The 19333-nt window shown below is 42.9% G+C and overlaps 2 protein-coding genes across 5 annotated transcripts in view; one reads left to right on the plus strand and one right to left on the minus strand.

Annotated features, from left to right (window-relative positions):
- Positions 1-19333, plus strand: part of LOC144773705 (uncharacterized) — a 195689-nt gene that overhangs the window by 131433 nt on the left and 44923 nt on the right.
- Positions 2269-19333, minus strand: part of LOC144772323 (uncharacterized) — a 33458-nt gene continuing 16393 nt past the window's right edge. For 2 of the 4 annotated variants that reach the window (XM_078656560.1, XM_078656561.1), the window contains one exon: positions 2269-4996. In XM_078656560.1, the coding sequence (XP_078512686.1) occupies positions 3120-4550 (1431 nt within the window). In that variant the 5' untranslated portion in view covers positions 4551-4996 and the 3' untranslated portion in view covers positions 2269-3119. The remainder of the gene's footprint in view (positions 4997-19333) is intronic. The other 2 variants (XM_078656563.1, XM_078656562.1) reach the window with 1 other exon arrangement.

Here is a 19333-nt window from a genome sequence, read left to right on the forward strand (position 1 = left end):
GTAGCTGACGGACTCTGAGGCTACAATCCATGCATCAGCCTAAGGTGGGTGATTTGACCAATTCTGAATGTAAATCACTCAGATTTTCCCGCCCCTTGTCAGTGCGGCTTTTCAATCTTTCTACATCTTTACTACCATCAGGATACTCCCTGGGTAATGGGATGAACTCTCACCTCAGGTCCGCATCAAGTCCATGCTGGCTGACAGCACGGCCACACCCCCTTGTGAGATTGTTCTTAAGCCCTTGCATGCGGCGCGAATTTTCGCGCTGTGCGGCTGTTTTGAAGAGTGGGCGGGATCATGACAGCCCCCAGCCGTCATCAGCACACACCCACCGTGATGCATGACGGCCGGGGGCCGTCATCAGCATGCAAGGGGTTAAACAATGGGGGAGGGAACATAGGCATCATCAAGAACTGATTCAATTTGACATTATTGATGCACCCCAGTTTCAAATACCTTTAGGGATGACATAGTTAATATTACATAACCCTCGTGATCATGGACTAGTCAGTTCAAGTAAGTATTTTGGCAAACGTGTGTATCGGAATATTCCATGATTGTTAGAACTGCATATTTCACATTCTTTGGCCGAAAAAGAGTGGTGGGCCAGAAATATACCTGTCCTCCTCAGATGTGTTTATTGAGGAAAGGTTTGAAATACTATCTCCACATAGAACCTATGACTGCCAGACAGATCTCATTCTGGGTTCTAGTATACAGTGCTTTTGAGGAAAGTGAAAATATACATCTACACAAACATTTGGACCAATAATTAAAAAACATGAGCCACAAAATCTTTTGTGTTTCACAGGCAATAAAGACCTTAAAGAACATAACTGTAATGAGTCAGTACCTTCTTCCTCTCATTCCCATTTCACTGCATCAGGCAAGGGAAGCAAAAGCCTGAACCAAACTGGATTTAAGTGGAACCTACCATCTTGTCCGTATCAGAGAGGGGGTGAGTGATACATAGCCTCAAGGACACCGTACGGATTCTTTGAATTGTGTTATGCCCTTTGACCTGTGCAATATCCCTGCTGCATTTCAATTGTTTTTTTAATGATGTCTTACAAGACTTTTTCGATTACTTTCTTATAATATACATTGATGATATTTTGACTATTTTCTGACTATTGTAGACCCCTTAACTCATATAAAGATGGGTCTTTCCAACCTCTGACACCATTCATAAGTTATATTGTAAACTCCTTGGGGCAAATTTACAATAAACTAGCACAGCAAGTCATTTTGCTGCGCTGCGCTAATTTGGAAGCACAGGGATGCGACATATTTACAATATGTTGTATCTCTGTGCCTTCAACCTGTGGAAAAAACAGATGGAAACGATAAGTCCTTATCCTTCTGGGGTGGACTTATTGTTTCTCAAGGAAATGCAGAGTGAGGGGTAGCCCTATAGTCATACACTGATTGCGCATGACCAGGAGAGAAAAGGAGAGTAGTGTTTTCACCAGTGTCCAAGGGATATGTACCAAAGTACCCTGAACATGTCGAGCACATTCACCAATACACACGCTCCACTTCCTTCGTCAAGTTCACCACAGGAGGGTACGGACACATGGGATGTTATTCTGATATTAATATATCACCTATGATAGGCAATATGGCTATGAGTTACAAAACACCCGGGTGTATTTTTTTTTATGGTGTATGATGGTATGGAGGGGGTGTAGAGATACTACGCCTTTACGCCTATTTTCACTGATTGTGTGGTAATGTGCAAATGACACTACCACTCACTAAACATTGCACAGACAAATGTAAATGTGGAAACACTACTTCTTACCTCCTCCACACTGCAGAACCGGCTAAAAATGTTTATTGCTATTTTCAGTTGTTTTTTTTTAAAAACATGGAATGGGGAGCCTGTAGGCATGACAGTATCCGTAATGCCGGTGCATTAAATTGCTTTGTATCACCAGTCCTTTTTTAATTGAATTCTTGACAAATTAGGACAATTTACATAATTTCCTGATAGTTGACTTTCTGAAATATTATTCTTTTGCATGAAAGCTGTATCACATTCAGAACATTTCTAAATTTCTCAAGAGCATATGTGCTCTTATTTCTTATTAGCTATATCTTGGAGTGAATGCTTTGTCCCATTCAGAACATTTACATGCTTTCTCTCTACTGTGAATTATCTGATAAGTCACTGGATCTCTCTAAAATAAAATGCTTTTTGCACTTAGGGCATTTTTATGATTTTTCTTTGAGCAGCTTCTTAGATAAAATGACAGATTACCATTTTATTTTAAAGCTGTATTATCAGTTTTGTCTTTGTGAGTGAAAAAGCTTTTTCACAGTAAGAACTATTTATACAGTTTCTCCCCAGTGTGTATTCTCTGATGTAGTGATAGATCACTCGTTCACTTAAAAGCCTTTTGACATGCATTACATTTACATAGTTCCTTCCCAGTGTGGGTTCTGTGATGAACTAATAGGTCCTGCTGTTGATTGAAAGCCTTTTCACATTTGTATGATTTCTCATCCGTTTGATTTCTCTGATGCAGTATCAACTTGAATTTGCTTGAAAGCATTGTCACATTTTCTACATTTATAGGGTTTCTCCTCAGTGTGATTATTGTGAGGAAGCAATAGATGACCATTTTGCTTGAAATTCCTATCGCACTCAAAACATTTATATGGTGTCTCACTGGTGTGAGATACAGGGTGTATCAAATGTCTTTTTGTAATGAAAGCCTTGTCAATTTCAGAAAATTTATAAGGTTTCTCACAAGTGGGATTTCTCTGATGTACTGAAAGTCCACTCCTTTGCTTGAAAGTCTTTTGGCATTCAGAACATTTATACGGTTTCTCTCCAGTGTGATCTCTTTGATGTATTATTAGCAGTTTCTTTGTAGTGAAACACTTGTCACACTCAGGACATTTATATGGTTTCTCACCAGAGTGATTTCTCTGATGTAGCGAAAGTTCACCATTACTCTTAAAAGCCTTTTGACATTCAGAACATGTATAGGGTTTTTCACCAGTGTGAATTCTCTGATGTATTGTTAGCAGCGGCTTTGCAGAGAAACCCTTGTCACACACAGGACACTGATATGGTTTCTCACCAGTGTGGGTTCTCTGGTGTCTCGTCAGCTCGCTTTTTGTAATGAAAGCATAACTGCATTCAGAACACCTATGTGGTTTTTCCCAGTGTGAATTTGCCCATGTAATGTTAATTCGCTCTTTTGCTTGAAAGCCTTGTGACATGCAGAACATTTAAATGGTTTTTCACCAGTATAAGTTTGGAGATGTATCTTCAACTGCTTCTTTGTAATGAAAGCCTTGCTACATTCAAAACATATGTATGGTTTCTCGCCAGTATGAGTTTGCTGATGTGACATCAGCTGTGTCTTTCTAATGAAACCCTTGTCACATTCAGAACATGAATATGGTTTCTCCCCAGTATGAGTTCGCTGATGTATTATCAGGTTTCTTTTTGTAACAAAACCCTTGTCACACTCAGAACATTTATAAGGTTTCTCCCCTGTGTGATATCTCTGATGTTCTGAAAGGCCATTCCATTGCTTGAAAGCCTTGCTACATTCAGAACATTTATACGGTTTCTCACCAGTGTGGGTTCTCTGGTGTCTCGTCAGCTCGCTTTTCGTAATGAAAGCATAACTGCATTCAGAACACCTATGTGGTTTCTCACCAGTGTGAATTCTGTGATGTTGTACCAAATTGAAGTTTTGCTTGAAAGCCTTGTCACATTCTGTACATTTATACGGTTTCTCCCCAGTGTGATTCTTGTGGTGAAGCAATAGATGAGCCTTTTGCTTGAAAGCCTTGTCACATTCAGAACATTTATATGGTGTCTCGCCGGTGTGTGATAGGTGATGTATCATCAAAATACCTTTTGTAAAGAAAGCCTTGTCACACTCAGAACATTTATAAGGTTTCTCACCGGTGTGATATCTCTGATGTACTAAAAGCTTACTCTTACATTTGAAAGCCTTGTTACAGTCAGAACATTTATATGGTTTCTCACCAGTGTGAATTCTGTGATGTTGTACCAACTTGAAGTGTTGCTTGAAAGCCTTGTCACATTCTGTACATTTATACAGTTTCTCCCCAGTGTGATTCTTGTGGTGACGTAATAGATGAGCCTTTTGCTTGAAAGCCATGTCACATTCAGAACATTTATATGGTGTCTCGCCGGTGTGTGATAGGTGATGTATCATCAAATTACCTTTTGTAAAGAAAGCCTTGTCACACTCAGAACATTTATAAGGTTTCTCACCGGTGTGATATCTCTGATGTACTGAAAGCTTACTCTTACATTTGAAAGCCTTGTTACAGTCAAAACATTTATACGGTTTCTCATCAGTGTGACTTCTCTGATGTAGTGATAGTTCACCCTTGTGATTAAAAGCTTTGTAGCATTCTGAACATTCATATGGTTTCTCACCAGTAAGAGTTTGCTGATGTATCAGCTGTGTCTTTGTAATAAAGGCTTTGTCGCACTGAGTAAATTCATATGGTCTTGTTTCAGTCTGACCTGTGTCTTTCAGCAGATCCATGTGTGTTGAAAACTCAACTTAATTAACTAGTTTTTTAAATTCAGAATGGTTTTGTTCATCTACAGTTAAAGTCTTGTATATTTATCTGGTCTTAAAATGCTGAAGTGTACGTAATGTTTTCCAGATGGGTATTTCTATAAAATCTTTCTGTACGTTCTCATGTGTAGATGTCTTGATTGCTTAGGGTCTTTCAAGTGTTCATTGCTGTCATATTGTTGAGACACACACCATGCCTTTTTATGTGTGTGGTTCCAACTCTGAACAGAAAAAGGCTGTTTACATCAGAAGCTCACATCAATAACAATCACAGACCTTTCATGAGCTAAAGTCTCTAAAATATGTCTCATACTTTTCGGGGGGGTTAATGTCTCCACATTAGGATTGCTTTCTCTGGTGTCCAACATGATGTTCTGACAGTTGCTTTCATTTTAGATTTCTTTCACCTGCTGATTGAAAAAATAGACATTAGCATGTTGTGAGCTACAATTCACACAAAAATGCAGTTATAAATCGAATTGTTTTTCTATTATGAAACTGAGCTAATTAAATCATTAAAGTAGCTAAAATTAACAAAATATTTTGAGATGCACAAATAGCCCAGGCCCCAGCTAATAGAGATAAAGCTGATTAGATGTGTTAATGGACAAAGACATTGGCAACGATGACTGGACTGGGATATTTAGGCATTGGTACAGTAGTGGGCTGTAAGTAAAACATAAACCATAGACTAGGTGGCTCACAGACACCTACAGAGTAGCTTGCAGCAGTGAGTGAATTGTTATATAAGCACATTTTGCATTTCCCTTGTGAAGTAAAGCGAAGGCTGTGTTTATTTTACATTATTATCTTTAGGGTGCAGATGGCAGGGCCTGATCATGAGCAATGCTGATTTCAGATTTACAACCCAGGGTCAGGCACAGAGCGGATGAACTGAAGCACTGCGGTATTTAACTCTTCAATAAAAGTCCTTGTCAAATAAATATTGGAGCGGAGAACAAACTGATGCTTATGAATGCGTTTAAATGGGAGAAAATTAAAATGAAGAGTTAACTTAATGATTAAGTTAAGTTTTCATTTTAATTTTCTCCCATTTCAAAGTGTGTTTACAAACAGACATCTTCTTGCTCGTAGTGGCCGGTAGACACTGTGCCAAATTTAATAACTGAAACATAGAGTTATTATTTTTAATGGGGCGAATACAAATTGAAGAAAAATATTTCTATGAAACATTAAGGACCTTCCACTTTTGTGCAATTTTTGAATGTTTGATGCTCACAAAGAGATTTATGAGTAGTATCTTTGCAAATGCAGAAAGAAAGGATTGTCTTCTTTTGTTTTTTTTAAATGTGTAAGCTTACCTTTGTGAAACAGACCGTGTGTCTTAATGTTTTCCTCCACTTTTAGTCAATCCAACTACGCCATAATATTTTATGAAACAAGTTTCTTCACTTTAAATTCCTCCCATTTCAACAAATGGGTGTATTTTTGTGTTATAATATGCCACTGTGTCTACAGGCCACTGGGTGCAAGATGCCTGCTGTTTATAAATGTGAAAATGAAATGAGAGAACATTTAAATGATGAGATTTATGGAATACATATAAACATAAAGATAACTCTTCAATTGAATTTTCTCCCATTTCAAAGTGAGATTATTACTTTTAACAAATCCTGATGCAATAACACAGGTAGTGCTTTGTATCATATCTGTACACTTGTTTTGCTTAACAGAGTACATGCCAGGATTCTATGTTATATATGTGGTGACCCGAATTCCACCTGTTTACCACTCGTTAGAACTTCCTTAGACACTTCCTCAAATTCGTGCAAGGTGAGTCCTAACATGGAGTTATTATTCTCTCATTATTGGTGTAGTTTTTTTTTTATACATCTTAAGGTGAGGTGGATTTATATATGCCAACCACGTCACCCTCTTACCTTCCAACATTATTAGTGCTTGTTCTTTGCTACGGGCATTATGTCCTAATGCTAATTTTTGGTATCATGATATCCGGTTTTTCCACTTAGAATGGTCATATGGTCTTTGACACACTTTTTTAGTTGTAAGACCTGCCTATTTTTCTAGAAAGAAATGCTTTTTCTTGTTCTAGACTGCAAGTACATATATACACCAGGTCTAAAGTGAATTGTGCCCTTTACGACTTGGGGGCATATAAGCAAGGGCCGGAGGTAAAATTATCACCGCTTTAGCGTCCGTTTCCGGATGAAAAACAACGATAATTTTAACGCCCTATTAGCAAGGACACGCTAACGCTTGAATCCATGCTTCCTCGCCCTTTCCCTTAACGCCCAGCTTTGCATCTCTAATGAGATGTAAAGAGGGCGTTCCTCCCCAGGATAACGGGAGAAATGTCACTAAGCAAAATTTCTCCTATTATCAATCCTCACGCAAAGAAGCATAGCGACAAGAAAAGTAGTGATAACCTCTGTTATCAGTACTTTCCTTACGCCTGCTTTGAAACTGACTTATCCATGATATCCTACGGAAAGTGTATATCATGGCTAAGTATGCGTAGCCCTATCAGCAAACTATCGCCAAAAGTTGTGCGATTATCGCTGGATTTCCAGCGATAATCGCACAGTTGGCAGCTTTCGCTCTGAATTTTATTGCTTTTGGAGATAAGCGTTGCTGATAGCATGCTATCTCCGCGATAAAATTCAGAGTTGGCCGGCGATAATTATCCTAGCGCTAAGTGCGCTTAGCGATAATTATCGCCGGCCCTTGCTGATATGCCCCTTGGTTCCTTAATACAGCTTTCATATCACCATCGATTGGTTGGATACTTACAAGGTGAGAAAGAGTAGAACAATTCTTCAAACCATATTTGGTTTAAGCCTAGAACTTCAATTACATGTAAATAGCACTGCTTGTGCTTCCTGTTTGGTAAGTTGTGTTACTAATAGGCTTGACTCTTTCATCTTGACCAAGTAATAAAGAATCTTCAATACATGCACTTGACAGTTTTGTCCTCTTTCCATTTTCTCTCAATATAACCATCTCCTAGGCTATGGTCACGTTATTATATTGTTTTTTCTCTCCTGTATGCACTGACAAAAATTGTTATTTTATGTTCTGGAAATGTATAAATTTGTATTAAATATGTTATATGTGGTAGACATACAGTTTTGTGTTTACTATGTGGTCTTTTACTTCGATCATGATGTTTATATGTTTGTAAATATTTATGTGGAAAAGAATTTCTTTGTATTAGTTTGTAGGTCATTTTGTAAAATTTTGTAAAAGACTGTGTGTGTTCTTTTAAATGTTGGTTATGGTCAGTTAATGTTACATTTTGTCTATGATTGTTACAGTCCTGATAAAGTTCCCTTTTGGCACAATCGGGAACGAAACGTGTTGGCTGTGTGCCGGTTTTAAAGACTGAGTGAAAAAATGAAGTACTTTTGGAATTACTACTGATGTGTCTGACTTTGCTACGAGTGCACCTTCCACCTTCTCTTGAAAAACTTTGACAGTGACTCGCACCTCTGGATGACGGGTGTAGGAAGTGTGTTGCACCACTCTGAAATTGACTGTACATGTGGATTGGTTGAGCTGGACCTTGGTCTGTCGTTTGTTCCTTTTTTGCTAACATTTACACACAGTGGGCATTGTGCTACCGGTGGCTGGTAGACACGGTGCCATATTTATAACTGGGAAATACAAAAATGGTGGTTCCATAGTATGAACATTTTTGCAGAACATTCTTCTGGCCTTTAAATTTCTGCCATTTTTAGAAAGAATGGTTGTGTGTTTGAGGTATACGTGTAACACTGACGCATATGGTGAAAGGTATGTCCTGTGCCACAATACATACGAAAAAGGCTCATACTCACCCATTCATATGCACACATGTTCATAAGTCTTCAAAGACCACGCTCTGACTTACATACAAGGCAGCCCTGTCATAGTGCCTCTAGTCATAATATGTTGTTCAAACCATAGTATATGGCTCTATGAACAATAGGTTTAAAGTCAATGAAGAAGGGCGTGGGGTGTCTGTTAACACTACGCCAGTGGCTTGGCCAAGGATTTTCATTGATTAGAAGTAGCTCTCATTACAGAAAAGGAGACCCCTGCCATAGATAATATAGGACTCATGTCAGGATGTTTAGATTTTCCTTTTCTGACAACGAATGATGTTGAGTTTCTATAAATATTATTGTGACTGTTGATCATAATAAATGTCACAATTATATTGAACGCCTTAATATTTGCCAGTTACTTGGAACTATGCCTATGGCTCTTTTATTCTGCTTCATGCATTTCTGAGAGTGTTAACCGTATTGTAGCACAACACCTCTGAAAATCTGGAACTTCTTATACACCTAGAGAACAATTCAACTGCAGGACACTCCGACAATCAGTCCGATATCTTATATTCTCAAAAATACATTTATCAGTTAACATTTAGAAACACACTGCTCATGCTCAATACAAATGTATTTTGCGTATGGACATTTACTAATATTTTGAGATATTTGGTAGTGAACAAATTCTGAAGTTTCCTTCTAGTTAGCATGTTCTCTCAACATTGGTTCAATTTAATAGCTCAGCCCATACCTATTGTATATCCAAATGTAGAATTACATACAGTCAAAAGCACACAAATGCTCTGCTCTGCTCTCCTCAGGTTTAACCCCATCACTGCTGTTATGATGAAGGTGTATGTCAGAAAATACATTTGAATGCAAGAAACCCTGGTAGTAAATCTAAAAGGATAATGATTAACAATATTAATCATTATGTTACCATTACGATTCTGCTACTGGTGCTGCAGCGCTGCGTGTGTTCTTAAATTTGTATTTTGCACTGTTGTGACCGTATTTTTATTTGTAAAATTATCTCTGCGCCCGATCCCCGTGTATTGCACTGGCCGCATTTCAATCAGTGTTGTGCTTGCTTGGAGAGGACGACAGCGATGTAGGCTGCTCCTCGTTTTTAGCTATTTTTAAAACTGTGACCAGAACTGTATTACAACAGCATTGTAGGCTGTTCTTTGTGCTCAGACACTTACTTCTCCTTCGAGGACGACAGCGAGCTAGGCTGCTCCTCTTTCCCCAAACAAACACCGGCTGCCAATCTGCAGTTAGGCAGACCAATCAGGGGTCAGCCCCTGAGAGCCGGAGGGCGGAGGTAGGAGCCCGCTCTTCCCTCCCCCTACTTAATCAGATGTGTTGGCCGAGGCGCAGCGGACGGGTGCAGCGGGCGCGTCAATGGCGCGCCTAAGGTAAGCCCGTCTGCGCCCGTCCGCGACCGGCCGGGACCCGGACCCACACCCCCTGCCGGTCTCAACCAGTGTGCTTCCCCCTCTAATCACTACACACAAGGCGAGTTACTGGCCTATGCAAGCAATGCAGATAATGTTGGTAGGGCTTGTTTTCACGCAGAACCTGGGCTATCTTATGGCCCTTTTTCCTGCCGTGCGTGTCATTGGTGTAGCATGGGTTCTCTCCCATCGGGCCTTCACTCGACTTATATTTCTCATAACGCGAATCTCAGCTGCCTATACTTTAATGCTAGATCCCTACCCAGACACGCTCTGGACGTTTGGGATTTACTTACCTCTAAATCCCCAGTCCTGGTTTTTATTACCGAAACCTGGCTGTCTGATAATAACACCCCCGACCTAGCAAACACCCTCCCCTGTAATTACAAGATCATTACACAAGACAGATCTGTTAAAAGAGGAGGGGGCGTAGCTGTGATATTCAGGGAGCACTTGACATGTCAGGTGGAACCAATAGTCTCTTATAGTGAACATCAGACCCTAGCCTTAGGAGTATGCCATGAGGGCTCTACCATACTAGCAGGAGCCGTAGTTTGCAATCCCCCTGGACTACAAACCAATTTTGGCGCTAAACTACTCAATCAGCTGTTACCTCTCTGCCTAAAATTTAAGAACTACCTTGTAATCCTGCATTCGAGATGGATAGACTCCAGCTTCCGGGTGGGGACTTTACTAGAGCGCTTTATTCTCGATCGGCCGGGCGCCATCTTGTGGGCCCATCCAAGATCGCAGTAACTGTATGGCGAGCTGCTAATGTGAGTTTGGGGTGGGAGGATCGCTTGACGCTGGCGACGCCGCTTTATGCCTCGGAACGTTTGGGCGGACTTTGGTCTACCAAGGGTTTCGACCGCTGGGATGTGATCGGGATTTCTAAGGTGGGTGATGTGTGCTCGAACGGTTGTGTGAAGTCGTTCCAGGCCCTCCAGGCGGAATATGGTTTGAGTGGTAGGGAATTTTTTCGCTACCTGCAGGTCCGGCACGCTCTCGCCTCAGTCTTGGTTCCTGATGAGGCCCTGCCTGAATCTTCCCCCCTCGAGGACCGTGTCCTTGATGGGCATCTTCCCGATAGTACTATTTCTCTGATTTACAAGAAATTGATCAATAATCGGGCGGACTTATTGGTCCGACTTCGGGAGGCTTGGGTTGGCGATGGGTTGGAGCTGGACGACGAGGATTGGCAGTCGGCACTCTCGTCTCCCAAGGAGGTGGCCATTCCTGCCCGTCTCCGTTTGGTTCAACTTAAGATTCTTCATCGAGTTTATGTCACGGGTCCGCGTCTGGTGACGATGGGCTTTTCTTCGGATGGGCTATGTAAGCGTGGTTGTGGTTTGAGTGCGACCTTTTTACATATCCTTTGGGAGTGTCCGGTTGTAGCGGCTTACTGGACTGCTGTGCTTGAGGTGATGACTGCTGTGACGGGTGTGGCCCTGCGGCCGGAGCCTCGACGATGTCTGTTGAATGTGTGGGAGCCCACTGACTACTCTGTGGCCCAGACCAGATGGGCTACCCTGGGTTACATGATTGCGAAGCGGGATGTTGCGCAACTCTGGGGCGCTTCCAGGCCCCCTGAGGTTTCGAAGTGGGAAGACAACATGGACTGGTCCATGTTTCGTGAGAAGACGGTTTATGTGGCCAGGGGCAGACCCAGGGCGTGGACGAAGGTTTGGGGCCAGTGGAATGATTATCGTGGGGATATCTGCACCCCTCCCCTTGTAGGCACTGCTGAGATTGTCCTATCTCCCTAGACGAGCGTTCCCGGAACCTTTCCATACGTTTTTTTTTTTTCCTATATTTCCGGTTCTCCCCGCTGCTCCCCTCCCCCCCTCCCGACTTGACTGGAGCCTCCGGGCTCTGGGTGTGTTCTCCTGATCGTGGACCGTCCCCTCCGTTCTTTGGGCTGACCTTAATTATCGTGCATTCGCCTTTTAGTGTTTGTTTTTCTTTTTGTAAAATAACATTTTTTTAAATTGCTCTGTGATATGTGTAGAGTAATGCTTTGTGCTTGAGCTGTGCCTGACCACGGGTGTACATTTCTATTTCATGCGTTGTGCCTTGTTATTAGCGGCCAGCCCGTGAGGTTGTAGGCCCATTCTTGTACTTTTCTATGCTTGCTCCAATAAAGGTTTTTGAACAAAAAAATAAATAAAAAAAAATAAATAAAAAAGAACTACCTTATTGTTGGAGATTTTAATATCCATTTTGAGAAAAAAACACTCTGGCTACCTCCCAATTAAAAGACGACATGGAGACATTAAATCTCAGACAGTGGGTAGTAGGCCCTACTCATATAGCGGGCCACACATTGGACCTACTTTTTACCAACATAGAGTCAACTCATATATCTGAGGTCCAGCCCTTATCGTGGTCGGATCATTTTCTTATTTCTTTCTCATTTAACCTCCCTCATAAAACTAAGAAACTAAGTATCACTCACAGAACATCTAAACGAGCATGGAGACTAATTGAGGAACCTAACTTTACCAAACACTTCCAGGAGGCCAAACCTGAATTCCTGCCAAACTCTTCCGTCTGTACAGATGTTGCATCTTTAGATGCAGGCATTCTGCAAACCCTAGATAAGTTAGCCCCAATGCGCATATCCAGGATAAAGGCTCCAACGGAGAAATGGTATACTCCTCATTTAAAAAATCTTAAAAGAGAATGCCAAAGGCTTGAACATCTTTGGAGACAGTCTAAGGACCATGTTGCTAAATTAAACTATGTCCAGAACCGAAAACAATACACCCTGGCCATCAAACATGCTAAGAAGGATCATTTTACTCAGTGTATCCAAGAGTATAGTAATTCTGCGAAAGAACTGTTTAAGATAGTGAAGGAACTGAGCAAACCCACCAGTATTTCACAAACACTTACCCCCACGACTGAAGCTTGCAATCGCATCAGCACATTCTTTTCGGAGAAAATTAAGACAATCTATTCAACCTTTTCTCCTCAGCCTGTTAATAGTCATTCTGACAAACCCTTTGATAGTCTGCCAGACACGGAAACCTCAGCAGTTATGTCTGCTGAGGGCATTGCACCCCGTCTGGCTGACTTTGAACTACTATCAGCTGAAGATGTTCGAACAACCATGCTATCAGTTAAATCTGGCTCCCCTTTGGACCCCTGCCCCCATTTTGTGTTTTCTAAGATTGCATCTACAATCTGCCCTTTAATTACACAACTTTTTAACAAATCGCTCAGTACTGCTACCTTCCCCGATGCCTGGAAGCATGCTGCTGTGATTCCTCTCTTGAAGAAAGCTAGATCCGATATTCTCAATCCAGAGAACTACAGACCCATTTCTCAGCTCCCTTATCTTTCTAAGGTCCTGGAGAAATTGGTCAATGCCCAGCTGACAAAATACCTGGAAGATAATCTTCTCTTGGATCCCTCCCAGACGGGCTTTAGAGCCAACAATAGCACAGAGGCAACGTTGCTGGCAGTGTCGGACAGTATCAGATCCTCCACTGATCAAGGAGGAGCGGTGGCACTGATACTGCTTGACCTGTCAGCGGCGTTTGACACGGTGTCCCACCACTGTCTGCTGGATATACTTTGGCAGAAAGGAGTCCAATCTAACGCCTTGAAATGGCTTTACTCTTTTTTGAGTAATCGCACCCAGGCGGTCCATATGGGTCAGTTCCAATCTAGGCCCACTTCCATCGACTGCGGAGTACCACAGGGCGCCTCGCTGAGCCCCACTCTTTTCAATGTATATATGTCATCTTTAGCCGACATTGGAAGGAAGTGGGGCATCGGCATTTGCTCATATGCGGATGGCACACCGTTGACGGTGGCCCTGAATGAGAAGCCGGATATTATCAAGACCAAACTTCATGGCTGTCTTTCAGAAATGGCCCAATGGATGCATGCCCACTGTTTAAAACTGAATGCGGGGAAGTCAGAGATCCTTTTATTTGGTAGTGCCAAGCGAGTGTGGGACATCTAATGGTGGCCGCCCTTGTTGGGTTCAGCCCCTATTCCTAAACAACATGCTAGGACCTTGGGGATTATCATGGATGATGAATTATCCATGAAAGATCATGTGCGATCCCTCTGTGGCAAGGGCTTTGCCACTTTGAAACTGTTAGCCAGGCTTTTTCCCTGGATACCCCTGGACTGTAGACGTTCAGTAACACAGGCCCTATTGGTTAGCCGCCTGGACTACGGCAATGCGCTATTTGTGGGGATGAATGAACATCTATTCTCTCGACTACAGGTACTGCAGAACTCGGCTGCAAGACTTATTTGCGACAAGGGCAGGCTAGGCTCGGCATCGGAATGTCTGAATACTCTTCATTGGCTTCCAATGCGTCAGAGGGCTGCTTTCAAACTACTTTGCCATGCCCATAGGGTCCTGCATAGGACGGGCCCCACCATTCTCTCAGGGAAGATTGAATTTTACGTCCCCACTAGGAACCTACGATCAGCTCATTCAGCATCAGCTAGGTTGAAACGCATTTATAAAGCTAGAACAGGTGGCCGCTGCTTCTCTTATCTGGCTGCCAGGAGGTGGAATGAGCTTCCAGATGACCTCAGACACACCAAAAATTATCTCTTGTTTCGGAAAAGGCTGAAAATCCACCTTTTTCATATTCATTGTTAGGTTCTATTGCCTCAGTCCTCAGTAGTGTCCGCTTGGTATAAGCGCCGTGATATCCCTCGGGATGAGTGTTGCGCTCTACAAACACCACAAATAAATATACATACTTAAAGATTAATGCATATGGTTGAAATATCTTCTTTGTTGATATGCCCATCAATTCCTGATAGCAAGCAAATCAGTAATATTTCTAGTTGGGTTTCCTAAATACAACCTTGATTTATACTTTAACATAGTAATGCTAGAACCAGCTAAGTCAACCACTTCAAACACCATGACACTGCATGATCAACATTCACAATATTAAGCCACCAATGCTCCTTCCTCACAATGTACAACAGGGACACTGGGATAATGGATAAACTGAAAATGCCACACTAACACTGGAGTCAAAACAGCCTCCAAAAATGTCTACTATCTTCAAGTTGTATTTTTCAAAAACACAAGGCTTTCCTCCAAAATAGATCTTCTATCTGATCCACACACTGCTTATAAGTACTGCTTATAAGTGGAAAGTCAAACTGCAGCCTGACATGAAATAACTAGAAGTACTTTATCTTTCTACACTCTTTTCAGTAAAGAAAAGAGAGCCTGCCTCACTACCATAAATCCTATTGAAGCAATACAGTTAAGTTTATAGTTTTAGTTAATTCATTTTTTTTGCAGAAATAATACTGGTACATTACAATTTATTAATGTCATTAAAAATTAAGTGTAAAAGAAGGAACTTTTGTCAAGTCATACAACTTGTTTCCTACAAGGCAAACATTTTCTAATAGGTTAAAATTTATTGTTAGCTTTGATTGGTGCTCAAACAAAATAGTAAACCCTGTTTATCATTGGTTTTTACAAAAAAAAGCAAGCATTATACAATGCGAGAGGTACCAACCACCTGCTTTTTAGTTTTTGATATAACCTATCAATAGCCAAACTCTGTAATTAATTTCTTACATACCATGACACAAAACATTTCTGAGAACTGCAGATATGCAGTCACTCACTCAAAAACTACTACAACATGAAGTCACACTAGAAGGTGGGGATTTTACCTTTGTGTCAGAGGAACACGAAGAATGTATGATAGAGGTATTTTGCTCCTGGGTGAAATTCCCTGCTGCAGATGATGCTACACAGGTATTTCACAAATATGAAGAGGAGATAGAAGTATCTCTAACCAAGAACATGCTCATTGGTTTAAAGGCGCCCTCCCACATAGTATGCAAAGCATAATACTGGGCACACTCAGCAAGGAGGGGGCAACGTGGCCAGACCTAGCCGGTTATATACCACATCCTGGTATTTATTGCTTGACCGCAGCCCAGCTGCAGGGATTATATAATAATCTAGTTACAATATACAGAAACCTTGCACAATTCGTGAAGCGAACATTAATACTTGCTCCTGCGCTGAAAGTTTAAGCTGTAGCACAACAATTAGCCACACCGGGCATCAGCCCACAAACTTTAAATGCAGTAATGGGAAAAATTCCCAACAAACGGGAAGAGATTCTGTTTTGGATAGCACTGAAGCTGTATTTCACCATCCAGGACTGCAGGAAAAACACAGGACACTAACCATTCGCTTGCCAATGGGGATGGCTCCCCCGGCAGTGGACTGTGCTACTTGGTGTTTGGTCTTCGTTGTAGTATATACCAGAACACATGGCATCCCTTCTTTGGCGGTTCTACCTAAAATATTAAAACAGGTACAGAATGAGCATGGGGCAGCACCGGCCCTGGACTTAGGAATTAAACTGATGGGCAATTTCGCTGCAGTGCCAGCCACAATGTTGAGTAACATTAAAGGGGAAGTAGCAGTGTTAGCGCTATGCAGGAGTGCAAATTACCTGAAATTATTGAAGAAACATATGCTAGGCTGGTTAGAGATAATTCTGGAGCTTTTCAAGGGAAACCACAGTTAAAGAGGTATTCTGAAAAGGATAACTCTAAGCAAGCACCCGATTCTTCAACGAAGAAGAAGTGGGACTATAAGAACAAGGATTTCTCAAAATCATGGGGTGGGTCTTCTACACAAGAATCTACCCAAAAAATTTTCAACTTACGTAACTATGATAATGTAAAACCGCCTGATAGTTATCAGGATACTGATACACGATACACCTTTAGTTCCTTTCAGGATTTATCTGATAAACGTTTGGAGAGAGGAGAACGAACATAGTGGAGAACAGGAGAACATGTGAAACCAAGGAAGGACTCACAACGCTTGTCTGACAACATAATTCAACAACAAAACATCAATATAACAAGCATTTACAATGCGACGGTCTCGGCATTGCAAAAGTTAGAGCTATTAGTATTGTAAATGAACGAGAGTTTAAGATCTTGACATTGTAAATGACAAGGTCTTTTATTTATGTTTTAAAAACAAAAACATTAATAAAAGTCATTGTCATTTACAATGCCAATAGCTCAAAGTCGCGTAATGTGTATGCCAAACTACATTACCCTCCTGACGAGTGCCCTTTCACTTAATTTTTTACAAATGAAAGCCCTGGTATTTTTTTTTTTACAAATTAAGCACGGGTGGTGTCCGTGTGTGCATGGGAGTGATGGTGTCCGTGTGTGCATGGCAGTGGTGGTGTCCGTGTGTGTATGGCAGTGGTGGTGTCCGTGTGTTCATGGCAGTGGTGGTGTCCGTGTGTGTATGGCAGTGGTGGTGTCCGTGTGTGCATGGCAGTGGTGGTGTCCGTGTGTGCACGGCAGTGGTGGTGTGCGTGTGTGCACGGCAGTGGTGGTGTCCGTGTGTGTATACCAGTGGTGGTATCCATGTGTGTATGGCAGTGGTGGTGTCCCTGTGTGCATGGCAGTGGTGGTGTGCGTGTGTGCATGGGAGTGGTGGTATCTGTGTGTGCATGGCAGTGGTGGTGTCCGTGAGTGTATGGCAGTGGTGTTGTCCTGGGCAGGCTTGAAAAGAACTGGCGGAGCTATTGCGCGGGCCCAACTGGAGAAGCACAGGGTTCTGGAAGTCGAGTCCGAAATGCATGTGCAGTGTCCAGCGCAAAGAAACCCTCCTGGGTATAAGAGTGCTTACAAAAGCCAAATGAATATATAAAGTCTTGAATATCCACGAGTTGGCGGCCGTAGGCCAGGGACGAGGTACCCTGGCAGAGTATCAGTGGGTGCCAGGGTAGCAGCTGCCGGGGGTGCGCAGGGGAGGGCTGGTGTTCATACGTAGTGCTGCGGGCGGCGTTCAGCGCTGCAGGCAAGCAGTGACACCAGGAGGCTGCAGCACAGGTGCACCGGGCGTGCTGCGTGCGGGGTTCAGCAATGGCAGGCAAGCATTGACACCAGGAGGCTGCAGCACAGGTGCACGGGTGTGCTGCGGGCGGGGTTCAGCGCTGCAGGCAAGCAGTGACACCCGTAGGCTGCAGCACAGGTGCACGGGGCGTGCTGCGGGCGAGGTTCTGCCGCAGGCGTTGGACAGCCTGAGGTACTGCAGGCCATGAATGGGGCTCATTGACGCTAAACTGGCTCTCCAGGCACGCCTGCAATCAGCACCCCAAACATTAAAGTGGTTGCCATATAGCCGAAAGACCCGGCTCTACCAGTCCTCGGACCTGCCTTAATATATTGTTTCCCCACAGGACAAAGAGCGTGCGGTCTGCCAGGCACAGAAATAGCCATGTACCCGGTTACTTCGCACAGTCACTTAAAAAAACCGTGGCAAACACACTGGGAGCGTGTGGACATCTCTCTCTACACACTTTGGCCGTGCATCGTGAGGCTCGCCAAAGGGTGCGGTGGTCGAAACGCCGATTCTACCTCTACTCTGGTCGCTGTAGGGCCGGCTCACCTCGGAGGACAAGACCATCTCCATGCCCATTCAGTCATTGGCGCCTCTCTCAAAGCGCGGTGCTCGTGGTGTAAGAGGAAGGGGGCACGAGCTCATTCCAATACACAACCCGCTGAGGAATTTGCAGAACGGTTCGGCAGGCTTGTGTGTTATCAGCGGCGCGCGCTGGTATTTTTCAGAACCACTGAAAATAGCAACATGCTATGGGAAATCTCTTACATTACGTTTGGACTGATTGGCAAAGATGGTGTAGACAGTGCCTGTGTGGAATGGTGGTAACATTAGGAGCATGCAGGGCATTCAAAGTTGAGATTTACTCGTTTGTAATGCCGGGGCGAGTCCACCGTAGCTCTTAATTTAAGCAGTGATGGTGACATTTTCAAGTCCGCTCCTGCAGAATGTCAGTAAAGTTGGTGGGAGGCCAGTTAGTGTGTGGATTGCAAGTGAGATTTGTGATCTAGCCCTGTTTGAAATGGTTTGGGTCTTACAGGCGATCAGTACTAGAGCTGAATGTTAAGGGCCTTTGGGAAGGTAAAAAGACAATTGGTTGGCAAAGCTGGGATGTGGGTGTGGGATCAGTTGGGAAGTGACTAGCTCATGCTCTGAAAAATGAAACGGAGTATTGAGCTCTGTATTGGTTGGTTTGGACTACTTTGACATTGTGGGCGAGTGCATTTGTAACCTGCTCCTATACGTAGTGGTAGAGGGAGTGCCATTGTCGGCTCCTAAATGGACTGAGATATATAGTTCCAAGACCACAGGAAGACACTAGTTGTGTGAACATGTGAGAGACCAACACTGAGTACAGTTCTGCTGTCCAGTCGAACTCTCTGGGAGGATGCATTGGGGCCCCTTGCACTTTTCAAGCCTAGTCCTGCACACCACAAACTGACGTTTCCCAGGACTTCTGGAAAGAGGGGCCATGCAGCACTGCAGAAGTATAGTACTCTGTTTCTTAAAAGTGGCCTTTGAAAGACGTGACGAGCGAGCCAGAGTAGTAACTTCATCAAGTGGTGTCCAGTAACGACGGAGCTTAGCCCTGACCTTGCTTCTGGC

This window comes from Lissotriton helveticus, chromosome 8 (genome assembly GCF_964261635.1).
Source record: "Lissotriton helveticus chromosome 8, aLisHel1.1, whole genome shotgun sequence".
Lineage (NCBI taxonomy): Eukaryota > Metazoa > Chordata > Amphibia > Caudata > Salamandridae > Lissotriton > Lissotriton helveticus.